Source organism: Ochlerotatus camptorhynchus, unplaced genomic scaffold (assembly GCF_037179485.1).
Source record: "Ochlerotatus camptorhynchus isolate MF236.1 unplaced genomic scaffold, CSIRO-AGI_Acam_v1.1 ptg000257l, whole genome shotgun sequence".
NCBI classification, from domain to species: Eukaryota; Metazoa; Arthropoda; class Insecta; order Diptera; family Culicidae; genus Ochlerotatus; species Ochlerotatus camptorhynchus.
Window position 1 is genome coordinate 464,480 of NW_027040747.1, and position 26,591 is coordinate 491,070.

The following is a 26,591-nucleotide window of genomic DNA, read 5'->3' on the forward strand; positions in this document are numbered from 1 at the left end:
AATTCCATTTTGGGGGCAGTAATGCTTCCTAAGTCAAAATTGTCAAAATTTCCATTAGAACGTTGGTTAGTATTTTGATTTCTACCCGCTGCAATAGCAGCATAGGTAGCTCCATTAACTCGCTGAACATTGTTAGCAGCGAGGGGAGTAGGTACAGATGAAACATTTGAAGCAGGGGAGATATTTGTACCTACGGGTACGAATGTAGAATTTGTTCCTCGCTGGCCGTTGTTAACAGCAGAGGAATTTGTACCTGGTCGGAAACGTGGAGCGTTTCCTACCTGACGGTTAGAACGAGATTGTAGGATCGCTTTGCGAGTCTTACATTCCCAAAAATTGGATTTGTGGTTTTCACCACAATTTGAACATTTAAATTTCTTAGGATCTTCCTTCACAGGACAGTCGTCCTTTGCGTGAGAGGAATCACCACAATTCATGCATTTAGCTGGCATGTAGCAATTTTTAGTTCCGTGACCCCATCCCTGGCACTTACGGCACTGGGTGAGGTTTTGGAAATTTCCTCCAGTCTTCCTGAAGTGTTCCCACTTCACTCGGACATGGAGCATAAGGCTAGCTTTTTCTAAGGCCTTAAGGTTGTTTAGTTCACTAGACTTGAAGTGAACTAAATAAAAATCATTAGAAATCCCGTTGCGCGAATCGCCAGGACGGGATTTCATTTTCATTTTGATTACTTGGAGTGGCACAACTCCAAGTAATTTTGCCAGTTCATCTTTGATCTGATCCAGGGATTCACCACTGGGCAGTCCTTTCATGACAACCTTGAACACACGTTCAGTTTTGGTGTCGTAAGTAAAAAATTTGTGCTTTTTCTCAGTAAGATACTTGAGAAGACATTTAAATCCGTCCAAGGTTTCAGCCAATACACGGCATTCACCCCGACGTCCAATTTGTAGTGAAAACTTAACTTTCACGAAATTCAAAAGTTCCATGCGAAGAGCATGGAAATCGGTAGTGGTTATCACAATAGGGGGAATCTTTTCCTTCTTGGCATTAAGCCGGGAAAGTTTACTAGAATTTTTCTTGGATGATGAATCATTCTCATCATCCGTGAGCAAATCAAATTGATTACTCAAATTAATTTCATCAGAAGGGGGGTCAAGAGTTTGCCCCTTTCTTTTGCGTTTAGGCGCCATGGCGGTAGTAAATTTTTATCCAAATCGACTTCCAAGCAGATTACTATAAGAATCTGAAGGATCGAAGAGGAATTTTCCAAATCGATATCCAAGAAGGATTACCTCGGGTAGGGTCCAAACAAGGATCGAAGAGGAATAAGAGTTGAACAAGGTAGAAAATTTTTACAGGTTGAGCACTGAAAAGTGCTGTTAAAATTTGTTGTAGCTTTAGGTAGTAGTAACACTTCCTTCAGCAAAAAGCAAATAGATCCGCACGGCAAGAGAGCACGATGCGGACTGTTGCTCTGTTTACAAATTGAACTTTAAAGATGGATCCTCATAGTGAATAAAAGCCAAATTTATGACAAGGATATCTCGAAGGATAAAATAAGTAGGAGGAAAAGTTCAAGCGATGCTAACGACCGAAGGGAAGTCGATTTCAGTAAAGTTTAGCACGTCCGGCGGAACGGGTACCATCAACGACTGAGCATCTAGTGGAGAAGAGTGAAGTGAGCGTGATCCTCAAATTCATAAAATATTGTCAAAACAGTCTGAAAACAGACCAGCCTTCTCCAGACCTTGCCAATAGATGATGATCGGAATAACTTGCGTCAGTATCGACAGCAAACCACTGAAACTATTAGTAAGAGGACGCTAGTTGGTTTCCGATCCATAGCTGTGATTTTATTTGGCGAAAGGGTCATCTCTTCGAAAAATTTAATTGAACCGTACATTCCTGCATCGTTTGATGGTGCACTTCCATCCGGAAGAAGGGGATCTTTTCGGGAATGATCGAGGTTATAGCTGTGCGAAATGCGAAGTGTTGTGAATACTTTCTGAGTAACTGCTTCCACGCCATCGTGAAAGAATCGCCTAGAAGAACGCTGAATCGCAAACTTTGACGTTTAACATTTTGTAAGCAAAATTGCCGCCATAAATGCTTCCATAAATCTGAACGGGTTAGGATCAAGCAAAATGGCTTTAGATAAATACAAATCAATCTACAAGTTTTCATCATAAAAGCCATTTTGACACCTTATGAATTTGTTAGGGATTTCTTAAAAGCAAAATAACTTTTTCACAAATGGCCCATGAAAATCAACTTTTATGCCTACGGCATATTGCAATTATTTTGTTTGTTTTTTACATTCTTCGATTTTCAATCTATATTTCCATGGATAGAACTTTATTTTAGTCAATTTTTGCAATGAGAAAATATTTAGAATGCAAAAAATCATGAAAAAAAATTTCGGCCAAGCTTAATGATTGATCTGAAGAATATATTTTTTTTTTCTTAATGTAAAATAATTTGTAAAATCGATGTTTTCCGGACTCAAGTTTTTCGATGTTTTCACGTACATTTCACATCAAATTCTATATGGCACCTAAAACTAGGCCACTTCATGAGAACTATTTTATAATTTTGTAAATTCGACAGTATTTTTATACGATCAGTTCTAATTTTAATTATTTTGACAAGATCGGATACATGAATCCTTTTTTATCTTGATTGTTGTTTTTCTAGTGGACTAAGCAAGCGGCTAGGGTAAATGGCTCGGATAATGGTTTTAATTGTTGCCAAATAACTTTTATTGTAGCTTAAATACGGGTTTGAAATGGCTCTCAATGCGTTTATCATACAATCATTTTGCAGTAAATCAATCTTGAGGAGCTTTGAAAATACACCTTTTAGAACCTTTTCCAGGGTGGGCCAACTAGATAGATTCGAGCATCAATGAGGTTTTGGTGACCAGTCTTGACCAGGGTTTTATGAATGTTGTTTTATAGCAGCTTTGTAGTATTTCATAATACTTAAAATTTTACTTGGGTAGTGACAATATAGTGACTTTCAAACAATGTAACCAGCCTGGCCGATCCGACTTAAAACGCGCGGCTTAAGCGCCACTCCACAAGGGAGACCACACGCCCAATGTAAATTTGCCCGGTTGAGACTCTCCTAAGGGCGAGTTCATTAAATTTCCTAGAAAGGATTTACGGATCAGGCAAGCCGGCTTTCAACTAACCGTCCAAACGGGAATACCCTATTATCCCCGTAAAATCACAAACACGATAATCACTGAAGCGGACCCTACACGATTGTTTTTATTGACAATAATCGTATTTTCAATACATTCTATATTGACGTCAATACATCGATATTGACAATATTTCTGTATTCACATCATCAATATTATTGTCAATAATTCCCCTTCGCGTCAATATATTGATACGTGTGGGGTTCGCTTGAGAGAGTCGGTGAGAGCTCACCCATAATAAAAAAAACCTCTACGAAAGAGAATCTATCCTCATCGGCAGTCTCGTCACTTGCCACTAGACGTCGCCCCGATCTTGAAGTGGACTATTCTCCCCAACATTCAAACTCTCAACAAGAGGACTACAACTACAACGGAAAACGCGAAGCAGGGCTGGCAAATGTCATTTTCAATGAAAGATCTTACGCGATATACGCCTTTTTAATAGAAACTAAACGATCGATTCAACCTCTGGTGATGAATAGGAAAACGTCAAAAAGAGTGTTGTGAGCAGAAATTTCTACCGTGAGACAGGAAACGGAACACTTTTTCACTTTTCCTTATCAATTGATTTATCAGAGATGCTCCAAAACTTGATCTATAGTTAACAAATTTAATTCGGTATCATTTTTGCAAAGATCTTGCTGGTGTTCAGGAATATTTTTGTTTAGAAAAATGCCTTAGTGGTTATGATCTTCCAGATTTCTTGTTTGTGAATAGTTAAGGTACAAATCAGTTCAGATCTGTGGAAAATCGTACAATAAGACAATTACCGATGGAAATTGAATGCTTTAATTTGCGTTGTGACAAATAGTTATTCTGATGTAATCAAACGGTTTGGTTGACGTTTTTTCTCGAACTCGCGTGGCGCACTCTACGTTGGTGGTGCATTGGCCTATTTACAGATACTTCTGTCACTATCATTGGATGAGAAAACAATGATCATCGAATTTTTTTCATGACAGAACGTGACAGTGTTGTGATCATCGTAATTACTACACACTTAGGCTCTGAACCATTTGGTGGATTATTTTAACTTTTGGTTAAAATTTGACAGATGAAAAGTTATCGATTAACCCTGCTATCCGAGCATGGTTATTTCTGACAGACAAGAAGTTAAATTTTGACAACCGTGGCTCGAAAACCGGTCGATCGACAGCACGGGGATTTTCGAACATAGAAAATAACTTTCGAAATGTCATTTTTAACCATGAGTTAAATTTAACTCGGCAAATGGTTCACAGCCTTAGTTTTTTCTACCGAGCTCGGCTGTGCAAATCTCGACAAAAAAAGTTTCAATGAGATCTCAGCAAAAGTGACATTTGATTGCTGAGTCTCGGATAATGCTTAGCTGAATCTCAGCAAACAAATGAAATGTTTGCTGAGATCCCAGTAAAACTTTTTTTGCCGAGATTTGCACAGCCGAGCTCGGTAGAAAAAACTTAGTGTGTAGCTCATTTAATGTTATTAAAGTTACTTGTACAGAGGAAATCTTAATAATATATTCTGTAACGAGGTTACAAGAATGGAACGATTTTCTGATTTTTTTATTTTTTATTGACTTTCTTTTCGCTTCGAAAAGATCGATTCAAATCGGCTTGGAATCGAAGCAGCAATATTCAAGCACTTTTTTGGATAGGTAGCTCCTCTGGTGGTCAATGTAAGTACCACTATACATGCCTATCAAAATGCATCTCTGGAAGGACACTCATCTTAAGTGAGGAGCACCAAATTTTAAACTGATAAGGGGACTCGCATCGATTCTAGTGTAAGATGACTCTGCAGAAGTAAAACCCCAATCAATAGGCTTTTTCCAAGTCAGACAGCAACCCATGCGGACGTAGTCCCAAATTGAACAAAAAAAAAGTGATATCGAGGAAGAGTTGCTAGCGGTTGGAATTCATTAGTACACCGTTACAGAATTTGGAAAATTTTATTGAATAGTGTAGAATTAGATTAGGCCCAGTGTACGGAAACAAGAATTTCCGAAATTTTGAAATAATTAACCACTTCATTCGAGCAGTTGAAATGACGTTTACTACCACTCGAACTTTGAACTAAAACATTATTTTGAGATTTTTTCTTCTAGGACCACGAGAAAAGTAGCCAACATTTGTGCGTTTCATAAAAAAATAGAAATTAGTTGGTCCAGTTTTGTGGAATCGCGGGTAGAAAGTCACGCCAAAACTGCTTGACAAAGTGGTCAATTGCTGTATCCAGTAAAACAGCATTGACCGTTGAATCTGCTGCTCGAGGCTCAGGAATCGATCCTTCACGCGAAGGTGTTCCTGCCGGGTTCTAGAACCGCATTGTAGGTTGCAGGAGATTTCGACTCGCTACGTCTTCTCTGGGTGGACCCCGAAGCTTGGCGGCTTGTAGGCTTGCCCTCGTCGTCCGGCCAGTGGTTACCAACGCACCTACGGGCCAAGAGAGGAACTCCACGACTCCCAGGAACCGTCTCCGGAAGCCAATTGCCGGTACGTTCCGATTTTTTATCGACGGTCTCGAGATAGTTGACGGTTCGAGATAGCTAATACCACTCGAACACGTGCATGTTAGTGCGAGCACGCTACGGTTAGTCTGGACATCAACCACTCACAGCATCAGAACAAACACCACCACCAGTACCTTTACCAAGCATCACCGAACAGCACCAATACCCTCAGAATCACCACCGTCATCACTACTACTACCAGCCGAAACGCATCCATCATCGCACCGAGCTCGACCAAAAAAAAACATTGAATGTTGAATAAGAGCTTATTCAGGAAAAAAAACAAGCTTCTTCAACTAAAAAATTGCTTTTTCAGTTGTTGATCGACTCAAATTGTTTGTTGGGGAGCCAGGCAGAGAAATTCAAGATCAGATAGTTTTTTTGTTTCTTCCATTATATACCTATAACTTGAAGTAGTAAACACAGTCAGTCTGGCGATGTCCATATTATATACTCAGACTGAGGGACTCAGTAAGGCACGGCCGTGTAAATTGGAATTTAGGAGTTAGGAGATAATAGCCCTTCGAATTCTGGAATTATACTCCCATAGAAAATGAATGTTTGCTAGTGTTGTTATTGGATGAAGAAAGGGTGATTGATTGGGTATTGGCCGGTTCGTTCGAATCTTAAGTTCCCGTTGGGTGTTCCCGATTTAAGTCGAGTATCGTTCTACTCGTAGGTTGATTGGTCGGAGTCGATTAGGTTTTTCTTTTTAAATTTGAAGGACTCGCCCTGAGTCTCGCCGGGTAAACAATCTTGCTGCTTCACATGCAAGTGATTTCGATCGTCTTGCTTGGCGCTAAAGTGAAGTCAGTTAACCAGAAAATCCAGAATCGGTTCCAACCTTCTTTTTATCCGTTACAATTCACTCTACCGATTACATACGGTTGTTTGCTTAAATTCATCTAAATCAGTTAGAAATGCTGATGTCAAAACCACATAAGAATTATTCTCATGAGTGCTTGATCATTGAAAATGACAAGAAAGCTAATGATAGGTAGTTTTGTCTCGTGATAGTGAGAGGACGTGTTTTCTCATCGTCACATGATGGCCGTGAAATTTACCAGCTCTGATGCAAAGTGATGGTTATTAATCAATCATTGCAATCTGGGCACGTGCCGCATATTTGGAAAGAATCTTTAGTTGTTCCTATACAAAAAGTTGCTGGGACGATTAAAGCCGAAGAGTTTCGTCCCATCAACATGTTGCACACATTAGAGAAAATTTTAGAACTTGTTGTAAAAGGCCAGCTGTTAGAATATTTAAATAGTAACTGTTTGTTGATACCGGAACAATCGGGATACCGGGAAGGCCATTCTTGTGAAACCGCGTTAAACTTAGTGTTAGCTAAATGGAAAGAAAATTTGGAGCATAAAGATACGATTTTTGCTGTGTTTTTGGATCTAAAACGCGCTTTTGAGACAATTTCTAGGCCCTTATTGTTGAGAACGATCAAGCGCTTTGGAATTTCGGGTTCTGCATACAAATGGTTTGAAAGCTATTTATCTGACAGAACACAAAGGACTGTTTTTAATGATTTTGTATCTTGTCCCGTTGACAATGACCTTGGAGTGCCTCAGGGAAGTGTATTAGGGCCCCTTTTATTTATTATGTATATTAATGACATGCGACGAGTTTTACGGTTTTGTGATATTAATCTTTTTGCTGACGATACTGTGTTATTCATTGCAGCTAAAGATTTAGAAGAAGCTGTTTCACGCTTGAATGAAGATTTGCGTTCTCTAAGTAGATGGTTGAAGTATAAACAATTGAAATTGAATATAAGTAAAACTAAATTCATGGTAATTTCGCGGAATCGTGTAGATGATGATGTCTCTGTTGTTATTGATGATGAGACACTTGATCGCGTTCAGGAAATTAAATATCTTGGCGTGATTATTGATGACAAACTCAAGTTCAATTCTCATATTGACAATGTCATCAAGAAAATTGCCAAGAAGTATGGAATCCTATGTCGCTTGAAAAACGATTTAACTATTGGTAGTAAAATACAGTTATACAAATCAATCATCTCCCCTCATCTAGACTTTTGCCCTTCCATTTTATTTTTGGCCAATGAAACACAAAAATCGAGATTACAGCGTTTGCAGAATAAAGTAATGCGTTTGATTTTAAGATGTAATAGATTCACTTCCTCAACTTTTATGCTGGACGCTTTGCAATGGCTGTCAGTGAAGCAAAGAATTGTGTTTTTGACTATGGTGTTCATTTTTAAAGTAGTTAACGGTTTGCTGCCTCGATATTTGTGTGATCGGATTGAAAGAGGAAGTGATTTTCATAGATATAACACTAGAAACGCGGATGAAGTAAGAACACCACATCTTTTGAATAATGCTTCACAAAATTCATTATTTTTCAAAGGTATAAATGTTTTCAATTCGATGCCTAGACACATCAAGCGTGCAACTACACTTACAGAATTCAAGAGACGCTGCATTTCACATGTAAAAGCTGTTTATTGAGCAGTTAATTTTTTATGAATGGATAAATCATGTATCTTGACAAAGTTATCACTAACGGATTAGTTTGTATGGAGACTGTCATCAAGACATTTTAGTAATTTGTGTAGCATATACAAAAAACTACATTGTTTGCCTCGATGGTGATGATGGATTTTTAGTTTTTTTGATTTTGTAGTAGTAATAGTAAAAATAGCATGGAGTAGTCTACAATGGTTTGAGCCTCGCGCGCGGAATACAGGTATAAATGACTAATACGTGGAAATTGTGGCAAAAGCCTTAAATTAGTAAAGGATTGGCGGGAAGTCGTTTCCTTGGATATAGTCCTGGCACTGCGGAAGCTTAAACGTGTAAATCCCAGGTCACGTGTAAATGGAAGTATTGTCGAGGACTATACTTGGACTTTGATAACTAGCTACACCTTTGAATGTTTTTGGTTGATGCCTATAGCATATTTAACAGGACATTTATATCTGTAATTGTAACCAGCTCGATTTTGTTTGCAAACCTGGTTAAAATGTTTATATTTAATTATCTTAAAGATAACTCGTCCAGCTCAAACCTTTGTAGGGGTAAGAGGTGGGACCATCATCATCATCATCATGTCGAATGCATTCAATCAATTAAAGCTAGGGAGATGGTTCGTTTAAGAAAAAAATTATTGTTACGAACTATTCAGACGGAATATTGACGGAATAACGGATATTTCAACATTATCAAACCTACGTAGATTTATTTACATGTTATTTTTATCGGTTTCTATTTACTTGTGTGTGTTCGTTCCTTTCTCCTATGTGTGTGCTCAAATGCTCTTATCTGTGCATTTGTGTGACGTCACCTTATCGGCAACTCAGCTCTAAACGAGTCTGCGCTCCTGGTGACAATGGAGTGGCGTCGAAAATCTTAAGCGCGCATATTTTACAGGCGGGAATGCCACATCACGAGTTCCGGAAAAGCATGTCACGGAAACTCGATGAAACAGCTGATCGTTGGCTTACGTGATGGTCACAGTCGATGACCTATCGACGAGTTCGACGCACTCTTTAGTGATCGTCGATGGTGATCCGATGAATTGAGCTTGAGCAATGGCGGTTACTCTGCCGTGCCGGTAGATTGACGAACCGACGGGTGGACCTTGTCCACGTGGAGATCCCCTGAGTATCCTTGGACAGATTTTTTTAACGGATCCGTCCGCTTCCAGCCGGTTGACAATTGCCGGGGAAATTCCGTCCGTCGGGGAGAAGTTGCTGCGCTCGGGTTAACTATTGAACTATTCTGCAATTGTATAGTCTGCCTCCTGATCGCACACAAATTCTGCACGCACACTCTAGCTTCTACTAGTTTAAATTGAAAAACAACAACCACGAACAAACGCGCACACTTCAAGTTCGTTGGAAAGTCACGGACGAAATGATCGAGACCGTGAATCGTCAGATTAAAAAAATTGAAGCTCGGACGAACCGGAAGTCCACCATTTCCCGAAACTCTTCGTGTCCTATCGTGAATCTAAAGAAACGAAAATAACTTGACTTGTTTAATCGTGCGGCTGTCCCTTTCCTACCTTATCCATAAATTAAATGGACCCCTATATTCTCTTGTTTACATGCATATCTGCTTACAACTTTCATATGATATGGTAGAATGTAAAAAAATACAAAATCTCTATTCTTTTCTCTCACTCGCCATCCGTTCGCGCCCGTGTGACAAGCAGCGATTTTAAGCGGCGCCGGTGGTTTAGTGGTAAGCGTGATTACCTCTCACCCCAGCAGGCCTGGATTCAATCCCAGTCGGCGCCGCCGGGATGTTCTGAGGCATAGCATCTCTAATCACGCCTTCCTTCGGAAGGGAAGTAAAGCCGTTGGTCCCCGGTTCATGAGTTGATGGGTCGATAGGTAGGTTCCAGGTGTGGGAGCTGCTTCCCTGGCGTCGGTAGCATTGGTGCTCAGCACGGAAAACAAGATCGACGGAAAACAAACCAAAGAAAGAAGCAGCGATTTTGTCGTTGTTCCTATTACGATAGCTTATAGAGTAAATTTTTAGAATTTCATTTGGTGTCATTGAAAGAAAAGTGCTTGAATTCTTTTGCTACGGTTTTCCGAGTGAAGTAGTTCTAGTATAAAGGCTGAGCGAGACATATCCTGTTACGAAGTTACTTGAAGATAGAGAAGCAGATTCATGCTATCTCAAACTTCTTGAGTGTCCGATCAGGTTTGGCATGCAAATGACACCGACACAATCAACGAACTAAAAAAATCATGAGATGATTAGTCTAGAGATAAATTAAAAATTAATTTCTGTGTTTTGTGCTAACCAGGTACCAAGATTAGGACATCTTTGAATACCAAGGTTAGTCTGTAAAACATAAAGATCTGAATCCATACCTCTAAGGCCAAAGTCATATGAGTTCAAACAACTGATCTCTAGAAATTTTGGAGAATCTAATAAACCAAACCAATAATACTATGGGGCTTCACGAAGGTTTAATCATTCTATAATTAAGTCAAATCATAGTATTACCTTGTTCAGTCTGCAGAACTTCAAGATCAGATATCCGGGATGGTTTGAATAATCAATCAATGTTTGTTTTAAACACAATTAAGAATGTTAAGTCTCCGTGATTTACAAAATGCTCAAAAATTATGAGTGGACATCGAACAACGTTTCGAATTCGATTCGTTCCGAATCCCAGAGCAATTTGGAGAATGATACATATTTTGTAAACACATCTTTGTATGCCACAAAATATTGTTTGGCTTATAGAACTTCAAGATCTAAACTCCAGGAAGATTTGGAGAATTTTTAAAGCTGCGTTTCTTCTGCTCAGGTCTCTTGTATTGATATATATTTTTTTTTTCCTTTATATACAAGGCTTTCAGCCATTGGCTGGTTCGCCTTGGGAACTCCAGAAGGGAGTTCCAAAAGGTTTGTAAGAGCTGCTACAGTGTTTGTATAACCATTAACACCATTAACATAGAACACAAATCAGTATAAACATAAAGGACATATTAAAATAAGAGCTGGCGTGGTACATCTGCGTTAATTCAGTTGGATTTCCAATTGGATTGCGGTAAGTTGTCATCAGGGTTCAGGGTTGAAACGTATCGTGGTGTATGCCGGTAGTTGGAGCTAGTCATTGAGGGTTGCGTGGGTCGACTAATTTAAATCATATTGAAGAGTCCGGTTTCCCTCAGCCTGCTAGTGTCCTCAGGATGTTTAGGCGCTGTTTGTAGGCACTTTTTACCTCGTTCAGGTGCGTGTTGAATGTAAGAGAGCGGTCGAAATGCACACCAAGTATCCGAAGGGTTTTTCTGAACGGAATTACCTCGTCCTGGATGCTGATCTTCGTGCTGAGGATCCGGTGATTCGACGGACAAATATGAGTGTACCCGCTTTTTGCTGCGGACATCTGGAATCCCGCGCTTGATGCCCAATTCGAGGTGTAGGCCGTGGATTGAATAGTTTTTCTTCGAAGCGCTTTGACAGTCTCCTTAATTGCCATAAGGACGATGTCGTCTGCATACACGAAAATGCCCGGTTGTAGGCCTTCGAAAGGTCAAGCGCAACCAATTCAGCGTGATGGTTATTTGCGGACATTGACGATTAAGTTTCGTTGAGGGAGCCGAGGTATGTGCTGGTCCCGTGACCTGCTCTAAAAGCATGCTGTTGGTAGTCCAGGTGTTTCCCTTCCTCCAGGTACAAGATCAATCTCCTGTTTTCTTTCAACCAGCTTAGACGCACAGCAGGTCAACGAAATGGGTCTAAATTTGTCCACCTAGTGCCCTGTGGAGTTCGGTTTGGGGATTGGGACGGTCAAGCTGTGTTTCCACTGGTCGGGGAAAGTGTCACCCATCCATTCCTGGCTCACCAACTCTAGCATCCTAGCCTGCTCCCCGATAGGAAGGTATCGAAAGAGAGGATATCCCACTTCATCAGGTCCAGCAGATGCGCCTCTAGCTTTAGATAGATCGGGATGTTTCCTATCGAGTGGATAGGCGGGCAATCGATGACAGCGACGCGAAGTAGCTGCCGAGGATGTCGACGATTTCAGCTGGATTTCGTGTGGTCGTTCCGTCGTGCTCGATGGCGATACCACGGGCTCTCCTTTTACCGCTTATCGCATTGACTTTGCTCCAGAGGTCAGCTGTTGTTTGGTTGGGGTTAACCTAACCTAGGAAGGACTCCCAGCTCCCCTTTTTAGCTTCACGGATGATATCCCTGCAGTCATTCCTCTTCGTTCGATAGTTTTGACATACCAAAACTACATTTAGGCTCATTTTATGCAGTGAGAATCTTTGATTTTAAACGAGCTCATAATTCCATGAGATTTTGGAGGTCTAGATCATCAACATGTTAATGTAAATCTCATCTAATATTTTTTGCTACAAAGTCAGGGTTGGTTCACTTTTTACTGGCTAGGTCACTGTTTTCGAGTCAGTTACTAAAAAGTCACTTTTTTTTACAAAAAAAAACACTATTTTTTTTTTTATAAATTTAGTCGCTAATCTTTTTTACGACCAATGTTGAGCGTAAAGAATTTGCCTTTATACAATCGCTACATAACACTTACTTTGGTAGCTAATTTGCAAATTTGTGTCCGAAAGGTTCATTGGAAATCTGCGAAATCTAATAATGCAATATTTTTTTCAACTCCTTGATCTAGATACTAGTAGAGTGGCCAATCAAATGGGAAAATCAGCAGAACCAGGATCCGAAGCCATTTGGAAAAAAAGCGAATTTAATTGCAATTTCAAAATATGTTTTTCTATATTTTGACCTAATTCTGCTTAACTTGTTAACTATATGTACTTTTTTCCTCTATGTACTTTGCTCTACCTATGCAAACCGATTTGTGATTTTCCTTAGTCGGGATGGATAATCATTAAAATGTCCTTACTCTCAAGTAGTTCGGAGTCACATTTTTTAAGGGGATTTTACCGATCAGACTTATGAGGTTCAACTCGTGCCGTGTGACTTAAAATTTTCTGTTTGAATCGTTTTCCTAGACCGGGCTCTTACTTGGTTTGTAAGCATGAAATCTTAACAACTGTTCGAAGTCTCAGAATTTTAAAAACTATTTGCCCAATTCTGACTCTTGAATGTCTTGAACGGAGAATGAGAAATTTTCAATCTCTGAAATTACTGTGAAGGTTGTTTCTACATTTCTAGAAAATAACTTTTCTATTTATATCTTTGGATTATTTTTGAAATGTTCCTTAAGAATAATCCCAAGTTGTTTCCTTTATATACTTTCTCTTTAATTCCACTGCATAATTGTTTCATTCTTTCTGGCATTTCATTGAAATTTGTGTAACTAAGTGCCATCGAAATTCTCTGCATACCACTTTTGGATTCCCCTCTAAAAAATTATGAATTACTCCTTTGAATATTGCTAAGAATTTGAGTACCTCGAGAAAGTGCCAGCATTAATCAAAAAAATATGCAATATCTCTAAAATGTATACCAGTATCTTCCATCTTTTTTCAAGATCGAGATTTTAAATCATAAAATCATAAACGCATTTAAAATTTTCATTCTAAGTGGGAAAACTTTCTTCGTTCGAGATCTTTAGAATTCCTTAGCTTAAATTGAAAAATTTGTCCTAGCATTTTTCTCGGCGCCTCAATTTTTCTCAATTTTAAGATTTCCTAATATATCTATTTTCTATCTTTTACATCCCGAAATTAATTAAATGGTTGCATTCCAAACAATCAAGGCAAAACAATGAGTACTGTGGAAGGAAATGAAGGTTTTTTTATTCTGAAGATGCTTAGAAAATGCTCATGTTGGTTTGTGAGTTTATAATATTTATCACGGGTCGCATTCAACAACAGATTGGATCTATATCTTTCATATCTTTCCGATCAATTGTCACTTTTTTATTGTTTTAAAGTCACTATTTGGTCGCTTTTGCGTTATTTTAGTCACTACTATTGTGTAAATACCCAATACCAGTTGCAGGACTAAACTAATTGTAGAGCAATTCTACTGACGAAATTATATCATTATCTCTAAAGGGTTATTTTTGAAAGCCTTTTTTTGTTTAAGGCAGAGCTTTTTTTCAATAACCGGGAAAAGACCGGGAATTGAAAAATGGGATTTGAATGGACACCCTGGAATTATTGTGCGTTAGATTTGTCTCAATCGACAAATTAACTAACTCATTTCATTCAAGACGACGACTGTAGCAAACCGTGGAGTCCAAACAACAAATCCTCCTCTCGTTCCCACCTCCCTCGACGCCCTGAATGTTACCCGTATGTATATAGACACTCCTCCCTTATATTTATTTTATTATTATTAACACAATAATTTAAATAAATACCATCGTCACACCAAATCCGCGAAACCCGTATACGCTCGCTTGAGTGCAAATCTGACAGACGCCGAGAACGACAGAGCACCCTGAGTCGAGGTTATTCGAGTGGAAAGAAAGAGATTATTATTATTATTATTATTATTCGGTCTTATTTATTGCCAGCAATAACAATAATAAAAAAAGTCTTGCCTTTATATTTGTTTTCTTCCATTATTACGGGCACTGGCAGTTGACTTCCACCCTGCATCCACGCTTAGGATGTACTATTGCGAAAGCTGAAACATTTAGATCGATTGATCTGTTGCAATTAAAGCGTTTCAAAATGTTTTTATTTTATTTTATTTTCCCGGAAAATTGCATAAAGCCAAACCCATTTATCATTTCGACTCCTATGCATTGTTTTTTTGTTTTCCGCACCGGGTAATCAAAATGCCTCGAGCGAGTCCATCATTTGTTTGTAGGCACATTTGCTATCATGATGTGGTTTTTCTTTAGCATTTACTTGAAATTTATTATTAACAAACCCCTCAACGGCGGCTGCATAGAGGCTCGAGTGATGAGGGGTTCGGCGGTTGGCCACGTAGATATGTGCTCATTTAACTATAATTACTATATTGTTTATTGCTGGACGGGTATGCAATGCATGTTGGCCTCACGGTGGGTACGGAGTGTAATTTGAGGAGCGAACGAGATGGCACAACATATGCGCTAAGAAGTCCAAGTGGGAAACGGTAACATCGACGACGACGACGACGACAACGAGTTCAGTTCGACAAATGTGGGCCATTCGTCAAGACTTGGTCGAAAGAGTTAATGATGTTGGTGGACGAAGAAGGCGAGAGTGGGCAAACAACACCAGACAAATAAAATAAATGGAAATTGAATGATTACGCCTATGCTCCTAACGATACCGATCATGCTGCTGATGATGATGATGATGCTGTGGTATTTACGTTGGGTTTGATGATCAAAAGTTTCATTTTCTTACATTTGTGTTCAACTGTGTTGATAAGTTTGTTGATAGCTGTCAATAATTACATTGTATTGAAAATAGAAACGATGCTCATGTTCACAAGATCTCAAGGTCTAGCGTCAATACCCATCGACACTAATGAAGCTCGCAAGTATCAATTAAAACACTCCAAATTTCAATGAACTCAATCGCAAGTCCACCCTGTCTGCCGCTGCCGCATCGGAAAAACGGTTCGGAAATAATCAATTAACCAATCTATATCCCCCCGAACAACGTGTAAATGATTATCCGATAATACACACGCCAGCCACCACCGCCATCACCGCCAAGTGGCCAATCAATGAGGCAAACCGTATAGAGTAGTCGATCCGGTCCAATGGTGCACCTATTTATCATATTGCCCCACGTGATGCAGGCAGGGTTCAGACCAGAATGCCGGTGGCGGTAGTACTCCAATAATTTGCGTGTGCATGTGTGTGTATGTGTGTGCACAGAGCCTCAATTGAATGAAATGGCACGCGTTGGGACACAACCCCGGGGTGGCTCGAACAAACAACAACATGCCCGAAAAAAAAAGAACTTGGTTGTTTGACGCTGACCGGCTCATTTAATCCGGCCGGCAGCTCTGGACTGGGAGGCCGGCGGTTGGGACCGGTTGAAAACACGTGAAAGTGATGCCGTTGGGCGTTTTGCGATGCACAAATGATTCGATTGTCAATGTGTGTGTGTATTTGAGAGATTGTACGTGAGGTTGCAGTTCTATCTGTTCGTTTTGGGGCAGGGTGCTTCTGATATGATTTACCTTATTGATAGCGACCGAATGCAATCCACCCTTTCCAAATTGTGGAAGTTTATAGTTGATGGTTAATTTTCGATCAATTTCAGATCTTTACTGGAATTTGGGAACATAGACTTCCCTGTCTCCGTTAGCTGATAGCCCGGAGAAACAAAGGCCAGGTCAACGAATTCCAAGAGTCCCTCTATTTGGTATAGATTGACTACAAAAAAGCTTTCGACCGACTCAATCACGAAAGTCTGTGGGACATCCCCTCAGGGATTAGTAATTTCCATTTAATTTCACTACCTTATTTGCTTATCCTTGACAGATACACGTATTTCGTCTACAATGCGCTGACATGCCTGCAAATTGCAGATGAAATACGCGCATCTATCAAGGATAAGCTAATAAGGTAGCGGAATGAAATGCCACTAGAGCTCTTAACTTAACCCATAATATCTCTTGAGCTCACGCATTACCTTTTTGTATTCCTCTAAACTCTCGTAACCCAAACTATGCCAGTGCCGGACATCGAACCAGAGAGTTCCCAGTAACACCTAACAACATCAATAACCCCCACAGCAAAAGCGACGGAGAGAAAACAAATCGTGGGAATTAGCTGGAGCAATTTCGCTGTCAAAGCTCACACCGATTAACATATCGCGATATGTGTATGGTATGCTATATGCAGTGCAGCCAGCGGGGTGCTCTGTCCTCTTTTCGGGGGTCCCCGCGCGGTTTACCCATAGCAAACATATTGCGTGTGTCGCGTGCAGATCACGCGAGTGCATCGATGTCATCGTAAATATACCCCGCGCACAGCACAGCACAGCGACCGCGGAAGGACGACGATGGCAACGGGTGTCGGTTGGGTGTTGATCCTGACCAGCAGTAGTGAGGAGGATGACTTGCAGCGAAAAACTCGCGCGCTGAGCAGTTGGGGTTTGGGGGAGATTGACCGTGTGAAAGATTTGTTTTTAAAACTCTACTCACGTTTTGCAGCGAGCCGCCACACACCGACTCACGTATGCAAGTGGGGGTAGTGTGGTGCAGCGCTGCAATGCAATGAGCTGCAGCCACGTTGTGTAGGGCCAGGCGCGCGCGAATTGCATTTCAACCCCGCCCCCTCGGTGGTCTCGTTCTCTTTTTGGTTTGGGCGAATTGGTTTTGCCACCTCTCTCGGTTGGTCGAATGGGTTGGTTCCATCGCGGTTGAATGCACTGTGGCTGCCGGGTGGGTGGATGGTCGGTAGGATTGTGTGTATGCACATCGATTACGGGGAATGCACTTCGCATGTGTGTAGATAAATCTCTAAATTGACCACTTTCAACACGTTGTTTTTCGGTGTAAACGGTTGTCAAACAGTGGCCAAAGCGGTGGTTTTTCCAATGGGCGACATCCGGAGGCTGGGCGCTTCTATCTACAGTGCTGGGGCAAATGTTTCTGTCTTTCTTTAAGTCTTTAAGTCATTCTTGGTTTTAATTTCTGTTTTCTTTAAATTCAAATTGAAACCCTGTTTTAGATTGGATACATTTGTTTGATCTTGTCATCAAAAATACTTTATAAGATATAAGTTTCCAGAGTTAAAACAGAAGTTAATTTAAGGTTTATCAAAAGAGTAAAATTTCTGTACTAAATAATAATTTACGTCAAAAACAAAACAACTCATGTATTACGAATTTGTCGCACCGCAGTGTAGTTGAATCGGTCGAAAAAAATAAAGGAAAGTAGGTGACAAAAACCCCTGGAGTCATGGCCAATCTGTGTAAATCTGCATTTGCAGCAGAGTGGCAGAGGAAGAGGTGGGAACAGCGCATTCCCCCGCAGTTTTTTTTTATTGAATTGCATCGAATTGATGTAAAAGAGTCATCATCCAACAGGTGGTTGCGAGATGGCACTATGCATAGCGGCGGTTAACTGGATGTGTCAACCTCTGCTTTTTCCCAGTCGGAATTTTGCCTACCCCGATTCACGTTACCTTCTTTTACGATGCGTTTCGATGCACTGTCGGTGCATAAAATATGTGTGGCTTTTGGCTTTTTGGGGCTAGGGGTTTTTTTTTTTGTTGCTTTGCCTAGAGGTGGTTCTTTACTGTGGGCAACGGACAGGCGGAAAACCAACAAAAAAGCAGAAAACCGTGACGCTAATCGGCGAGGTTAAAGGGTGAAAGTCATGATTTATAAATTGGGTTCGAACACCGTTGACCTGGCGCACTTATGCTTTTAGCGTGGTGGATTTTTTGGTTCGATTGAAAGCGGAGTCAATACCGGATTTGATAGAAACAATCCATGCAAACATCAAAAACACCTTGAATCCAACTTTCAAGTCCAATGTTAGATGGACTTAGATGTATATAGAGATTCAGGATCTCCAAAATTCTCCATGACCAAAAATCCAATGGCAAATGATTTGTGTCATTTCAGAACTGCAAGTTCTTCCTACATCTTTTGTTCATTAAGTAAATGCTCCCTAAATCGTCGATATATGCTCAATTATTTCGTGGTTTACTCAAAATTACTAGAGTCCCCTTGTTTATTAAGAAGCTTCAATAAGAGAAAGAAGATGGGAACCAGTGTTGAGAAAATATCTAAAAATTATATCTCACCAACGCTCAAGATCACACTTGATTTTCGTAGACAAAAATCAACAAGCAAACAACTGTGGTTGATTTTGCAAGCTGTGATATCGCAGCTCGGAATATCAAGCTAACAAAATTCACCACCTGCAAATCTCAACAAACTGTGGTGAGATTGAGTTTAATGATTTTTGCTTTACACCCGAACGCAACCGAAACTTCCATAACGGCTGGTAGCAGTCACTTTGTGTCTGCCATCGGTGAAGAGTAAAAAGAGATAGCAAACTATACTTTCTCTTTCTAAGAAAACGATGTGCAACGGAATCATTTTTGTGTCGAGTTAACTCTCAGCTTGATTTTTGCACTTTGTGAATAGTCTCGCAATATCAAAGGAGCTTGTAAAATCAATATCAAGCATGATGTTTTGTTCCAATATCACGCGTGACTTTGCGAGCGCATGAGAGCGGAAAAATATCAATTGATTTCTGATTTTGCCAACACTGATGGGAACATTTACTGCTGACTCTTCTGAAACATTGGAAGAAATGATAAGGACTCACTTCCCAGACTCGACTCCTTCGGCGGCTGAAGAAGAACAGGACTTTGATAAGGCAAGACATACATGGGCTGAAGATGCCTATCTGAAAGCTTGTGAAATCTTCACACCATCTAGAGTTGAATGGGCGTTCAGTTCTTTTCAACCTATCAACTCTGCCGGGAAAGATGAAATATTCCCAGCATTACTTCAACAGGGAAAAGAAGTACTCATTCCCCTCTTAACTGAACTATTTAAAGCCAGTGTTGCTTTAAACCACATACCAAAAACATGGAGAAAGGTTCGAGTTGTCTTCATTCCAAAAGCTGGAAAAAGGAATAAACCGACTCCGAAAGCCTTCAGACGCATAAGTTTTTCCTCTGTTCTGTTGAAGACAATGAAAAAAATTGTGCATGACTTCATTAAATCAATAAGTTACTAAGAGGTAGCTCTTAGCAAATTTCAATTCGCTTATCAATCAGGTAAATCTACGATAACGGCATTACAATCGCTGGTTAATAAAAAAAATAAGTGGTAGATCGTAGATCTGACGTACAATTACGTGCTCGGTATCAATATTCGGTGACTGTGTTAGGGAAATCACTTTTCCCACCACGGTAACACCTCGTGTTCTGATGACAAAATTACGCATTTTCTTGCACAAAACGCACGAAATTTTTGTTTTGTTCAATAGATAATAAAAAAGCGAAAATTGACTGGAGGAATTTCTTGCTAAAATTTTACAATCGCGAGATATTCGCAATCAATCATAAAAATACGGTATTTTTGGCTTTTTTCTAGCGTCCTGGAGAAAACCTTACCTTAATTCGAAGTGTTTCTGGTTAATTCATAAGGTCATGTGGTGTTCGGTCATTGTGAGAATTTCTATGTACCACACGGATGAAGCTGGCGAGCTGTATGTTGTTTGGAACGAGGGTGACGCGCTTGGCATATATGGCCCACAGCGGCTCACGAAGAGCTACTGAATTCGATCAGTAGTGGTGCGGTTTCTTCCTCCTTCTTCAGTGACTGGACGCTCATGTGGGCTGCAGCTCGCTGCTTGCGGGCATCCTTGTGTACTGGAGAACAATGTTCAACACAACGCGCCGAAAGTAGGATTGGGCGATCTTGGATCGATCTTTGAGAGATCGATTGTTATAATCTCGATTTTTAATTTTTCATCTTTTCGATCGAAGCAAACGAATGTAATTTTCGTACATCGAAAAACTGATTTCCATTGTCCGTAAAACTAAATTTAATGAATATACCTTAAAATTTAGCATCAGCATATTCGCTCCTAATGTTGTATAAAATAGGGCTGAGAATATAAATTTGATATGTTGCCTCTTTCATTATTACGCATTATGACAGTTAGGTTGACAACAAGGTTGCTTTCATTAATTTCGCATAACAATATTTGTTATGCACACTAAAATTTGTTTTGCCTGGATTGGCACCACCGAGCAGGCTCGGTATTTATTTTTACTGAGATCTCAGCAAAATTTATGCTGCTGATTACGACCAACCGGACACCCCCACAAACGGTGATTGAATAAGCACCGTTCGGCGAGACCGGATGGAATTCGATTTTGAAAGCTGTGTTAGGGAAAGCGCTTTTTGCAAGGTGATAATTTTGATCGCCATTGCAACAGTTGGACATTTGTGTAATTTTCAATAAGACCTATTGAAAATTGATAAAAATGTTCATTTATTTAGATTCGTAGAAAAATTTCGAATCAATTGGCTTGTTTAGAATTAAAATCCATCCGCTATTGACAGAGTTACATATAAGTAGTAAAAATCTGACCACTCTTCGTAACGCGGTCGATTTTTGTTTTTTTTTTTAAATTGCACCCCCGAATATGTTGCTGAAACACGTAATCCTACGTCAAAACGAGAAATCTCTTCAGGCCAAGGAAATAGCCGTGGTTGCTTTTCTTGATATAGAAGCAGCATTCGATAATGCATCCTACAGCTCAACGCGTTCAGCTATGGGAGCAAGGGGCTTGGATTACTGCATTATCGAATGGATAATGACGATGCTCACAGATCGAGAAATTTCTGCTGATCTTGGAGGTGCGCAATTAACTATAAGACGATGAAGGGTTGTCCTCAAGGAGGGATACCATCACCCTTATTGTGGTCTTTAGTAGTGGATGAACTCCTTAAAAGTTTAGCGAGGTGATTGGTTACGCAAACGATATAGCCATTATAGTGCGGGGAAAGCTTGAGAACACGATTTCAAATCGGTTACAAACTGCCCTAAACACGACCTTTCATTGGTGTAGGAGAGAGGGCTTAAATGTAAACCCTTCAAAAACTGTCATAGGAAAAAAATATGTGAACACAGCCTACTGTAGATAGAGTTCGAATTCAGTTCGCGGATGAAGTTAAATACCTAGGTGCTACTTTGGATAGGAAACTGAACTGGAACTCTCATCTTGACAAGGTTATCACTAAGGCTATAAATGCCCTATGGGTCTGTAGTAAAGCTGTGGGGAAACGTGGGGACTACGACCGAATATGGTACACTGGATATATTTGGCCCTAGTTCGACCAAAAATTACATATGCTTCACTGATATGGGCGCTCTCAAGTTTTTTTTTTAATCTTTATTTAAGAGATTTTTAGCCATAGGCTAGTTCATCTCTTAGCGCTCTCAAGTGCACCTTTAGTAAAAAAAAACGCCGCTAGCACGTCTCTAGTGTTGGGAATCAAAAATCTTTGACAGTGGTTTGTTTACACTTCTATAATAGAGAACAACTGGTGCAAGTTTGATCAAAGTAGTCGATCGCGTTCAGAAATAACGTCAAATAGAACTCGAAAGAAGAAAAAGTATTGTGCACAAACATCTGGAAAATCCGGAGTGGTCCGTTTCCAAGCTGGCTAAAGTGCTGAAGGAATCAGCGGACCTACGAAAAAACTGGAACCAGGAATCATCAGCTGCGCAGCGTTAAAGCCAACCCCGGTCTTTCGAACCGAGATGTGGCCGGAAGGTACAACGCCAACTTTCAAACGGTGCGGAACATCCTTGCGAGGGAAGGATACAAGTCGTACAAAGCCAGTACACATCCGAACTGGCACATGGAGCAGCATTCCGTGGTCAAAAAGCGTGCAAGACTCTTGTACGACCGTGGTTCGACGAAACACAAGGGCTGCACTTTGATCGATGACGAAACATACATTGAACTCGGTTTTAAGCAGCTTCCCGGTCAAAAGTTTTGGATCGCGACTGGACGTGAGGATGTGCCGGGAAGATTCAAGTTCGTGTTTGCTGACAAGTTCGCGAACAAGGCCTGAAAACGGAACTATTCGTCACATCCTCAACGATGACATCCTATGTTTACATCGAGTAATGTCTGAAAAAGCGTGTATTGCCGTTCATCCGCAAGCATAAGGACAAAGTCATCTTTTGGCCAGACTTGGCCAGCTGCCACTACTCCAAGGTGGTTCTGTAGTGGTATGCTGCCAACAAGATCGATTTTGTCCCCAAGCTAATGATCCCTCCGAATAGCCCGGATTTTCGACCAATCGAAAAATACTGGGCAAATTCAAAGCAGCGACTTCGACGAAGCGGCGGGGCTGTCAATGACATCCAGCAAATTCGGGCAAAATGGAAGAAATGCGCAGATTCTATGTCCGTTTCCACTGTGCGGGCACTGATGGGCTCCATCAAGAGGAAGGTTAGAGATTTCGTTCAAACTGGAGTAATGTAGCCATCTAATGCTGTAACTTTTAAGTTTTAATAAAACAACTATAAAGCAATCATTAGTGGACAAACTTATTGAATCACGAGTTACAGGTCTTTTTGTGCATACCATTTTACTTGTACTCAGTCTTTATAAGCGAAGACAACATATCAAGTAGACTGGCAACTCTCCTGTTTTCTCATAGGACCGCTATAAGATAGACACAATCAAGCCATCTGTCACTCAAAAGTAAATGCTCCGAAGAAATTTGAAAGCAAAGATTGCACACTCAGATGAAATGTTTTTGTATTTGCTTATTTTTCTATGCGTTGTTTCCACCTTCGCTCAACCGCAGCGCTATTGTATCTATCGTATGGATTCTGGCAAACTTGACAGTCTTATTGATATGGAGACTTTGCTATAAGTTACCGGTTTTAACAGTGGTACTAGATTCCAAATGGATAAATCGTTTTTCCAGTACCCACATGATTTTATCGATTATTGTTGATATTGAGTTTACTATTTATTTCAGCCTTGAAGTAGTCAGTGAAATACAGTTATTTAATCAAAATCACTGTGCTTAATTGAGAGAAATTTCATCGTCTCATCGTTCTATACTTTCTATTTTTTCGCGTCATCAATATTGTAGATTAAAGTGCATCTTAGCTTAAATTAAACATTTATACTGTAATAAATGAAGTCACCCATACTTACAAGCATCATCATTGTCGCAAGACACGCACTCATCAAAAGCAAATTACTTTAAACAAGTTTTCTCTCTAATTCACCTTGCAGGCAATACACTATTGAAGGAAGCTGCCTGTACGCCACCCACAACCTACGGTAACTAACTTTTCCTTTTCTTACACCTGTCATACCATCCGATCCCCAACGACCCTCGACCTCCCCCATCGATTGACAAGCACTGGCGCCAAACAGTGCTCAAAAACTTGCTGAAAACGTGCCAAAGTTCAATATAAGAGAATGAAATTATGGTCCTCGCCGGGTAATTCAATAATCAAAAACGAATATTCTAAATATTGAATGCATTTAACGGTTCCACTCCGGCCACCCAACCAATCGACGTGATCGAAGAAACGCTTAAAAGGTTCATTTCGCACACAGAACCACCGCTATCGAGCAGGATAAAGTTGAACAACTTAATTAAAGTTTTTCGTTTTCTCAAACCTGGAAGCTAGCAGCAAACGATTCAGTGATTTTTCCCTCCTATGGCTGTTCATCGGAAACAACATGTAAAGTTTTGCATTTACATCCGTGCCGCCCATATGGGTAACCCCCTGACCTGACCCACCTTCGCTCGGAAAACAATCGATTTTCTTCGATCAGATCTCCTTCCCGAAGCCACCACCTTCAGCAGCCGAGCGCAAACTTGCAACCGTTTATTCTCGGGCATTACTTTTTCATAATTTCATTTACAACCTGCACAAATTGCACTTTTGCATGAGGTTCTGAAATTCGATTGCTGTTCTGGTTTCTGGTTTGTTTTTTTCTTTCGCCCGACTCCGGAATCGAATCGTGATTCGTATGTGGAATTAAAAATGTGTCTATGCATATAGTGGAGCTTCTCCCAACTCCGCTACACACACACACAGTTTGAAAGTTTTTCGATTTTTGCAATCCCACTCCCCTTCGCGTATTCAAAGGAGCACTATCTTTTAATTGTGTGTGGTTTTGTACGGTGCGATGCGGCGGCGGTGGTGCATACATTATTTGAAATCGCGGGCGCGGAAAAGTGCATCCATTGATCATCATGTATGTAGGGTAAACTGGTGGGAATTTGAATAGTTGAAAATTCAGGAAAAGTCTTCTTCAAAGTTAACAAACAGAGTCAATTTTTATGAACCAGTCTAATGAGCCACATTTCGAACAACGTTCGGTGCAGTTTGGCAGTCGCGGAAGAAGAGATAGGTACCTTACGAACTTACCTGCATGGTTCGATGGAATCGGGAGCCTTCCGCAGTCGATGATGGGGTGGTTTCGCTGCACATCAGCTAACTGCTGCTGCTAGTTCATTTATGAAATTTGCTGAAACATTTAATAGACTGTTAATTATAACTTTATGCATGTGTGAATAATTTACTGCTGCGTGCCGCGTTGGTATCGGTTCTATGCGGGCGAGCTACGGCGAGCCATCCAACCAACCAACCAACCAACCAAGGTTCGGTTCGAGATGGTCGAAACATAAATATATGATACTGTTGGCCACCAAGCGACGGAGACTATACACTGATAGTTCCCCGGATCGCCACATACCGGTCACTAGCTAGGCAATGAAGTCATTAAGTAATCCTTTGTGGTTAATTATTAACGGTGGAACGCCTTCGATGGATAACTCTGTGGTTTCGGCATAATTTCTTTAAGAAATACAAAATTGACTGTTCATTATTCAAATCAAGCAAAGAAGGCGTCACCTTATACGCACTCAATTCGTTATTCCCTTGTATTGTACTAAATTTGGAATTTTAAATTTAGAACCCATGAACAGAATCAACCTTCACGCTTGATAACAAATTTCAATTTATCTCGTGACTTATCGCTGATAATTAGTCACACAAACCATAAACATCATATTAACCATCATCCTTATCGCTTTTCGATTCTTCCAGCGAACCGATTTACTGACGACGGCAGCGCTTTTGCAGCAAAACAAGGTAACTAAATTTAATTTTAACTACTAATACGAGGCTTCCCTTTTTGGATGAGGGAAACTCAAATTTGGTGACTAATTTTTAAGGGCAATTAAATGGTTTTCAAAAAGTATCGATGCAATGCAAAAAATAGACTGTTCACAAACTATGAACTGATGCTTGTACGAACAAATAAATATTCGTGCATTTTTATCGTTTTAAGACTTGTAATGCAATTCTACATGGTTTGGCCATATGAATGCACATTAAAAAAAACTGTTTTTTTTCATTTTAAAATGTCCACTATGAGTTGAGATACATGCCTTCAAACGTTTTGGGAAATAATTTTCGATCATTGTTTCTGATAGCTATTGGCAGCAATTGTTGAAAATCGGTCGTATGAACTTTTGGCGTCAACGTGAACAATTTTGGAGCTTCGGTGTCATTAACTGTTAACGTTACTTATAAACTCGAATGCGAGTTATGCTCGCGCTCCAGGTCGCCTTCTACGTAATAACGTCACACTTATATATAGTATAACATAGCACTCTGTGGTCATCATAAACGTTTTGACAGTTGCTGCAGACTTTATAACGCGGTGAAAAAAAAATGATTTTAATATTTCCAAGATTACGTATAAAACTAACACTAGATCATCAATTTAAAATAACATCTGTGCAACAATTAAGTGTCAAAGGTGTAGATCTAAATAAATTAATAAATGTTATTGTAAGAAGCGTAATTTTTAATGTGTGAATTTTGGAGGAACTTCATGGTTGAATTTTTAGGTAGTTCTGAGCAGCGCTGCAAAATGTCGACGATAAACGGTGAAATTGACAATTCTGCTTTGGTCACTCATTTGAGCTAACAGTCATCACTCATCGTCAAGGCAAACCATGTCAATTTTCAGTCAGTGACGAACAAGTGTAGATTTTTT

The 26,591-nt window shown here is 40.1% G+C and overlaps 1 protein-coding gene across 1 annotated transcript in view; it reads left to right on the top strand.

The window, feature by feature from the left end:
* LOC135705059 (protein bric-a-brac 1-like) overlaps nt 1-26,591 on the top strand; it is a 491,570-nt gene that overhangs the window by 445,675 nt on the left and 19,304 nt on the right. Inside the window, exons 3-4 of the mRNA XM_065226620.1 lie at nt 23,802-23,849; nt 25,634-25,678. Of these exons, the coding sequence (XP_065082692.1) occupies nt 23,802-23,849; nt 25,634-25,678 (93 nt within the window). The remainder of the gene's footprint in view (nt 1-23,801; nt 23,850-25,633; nt 25,679-26,591) is intronic.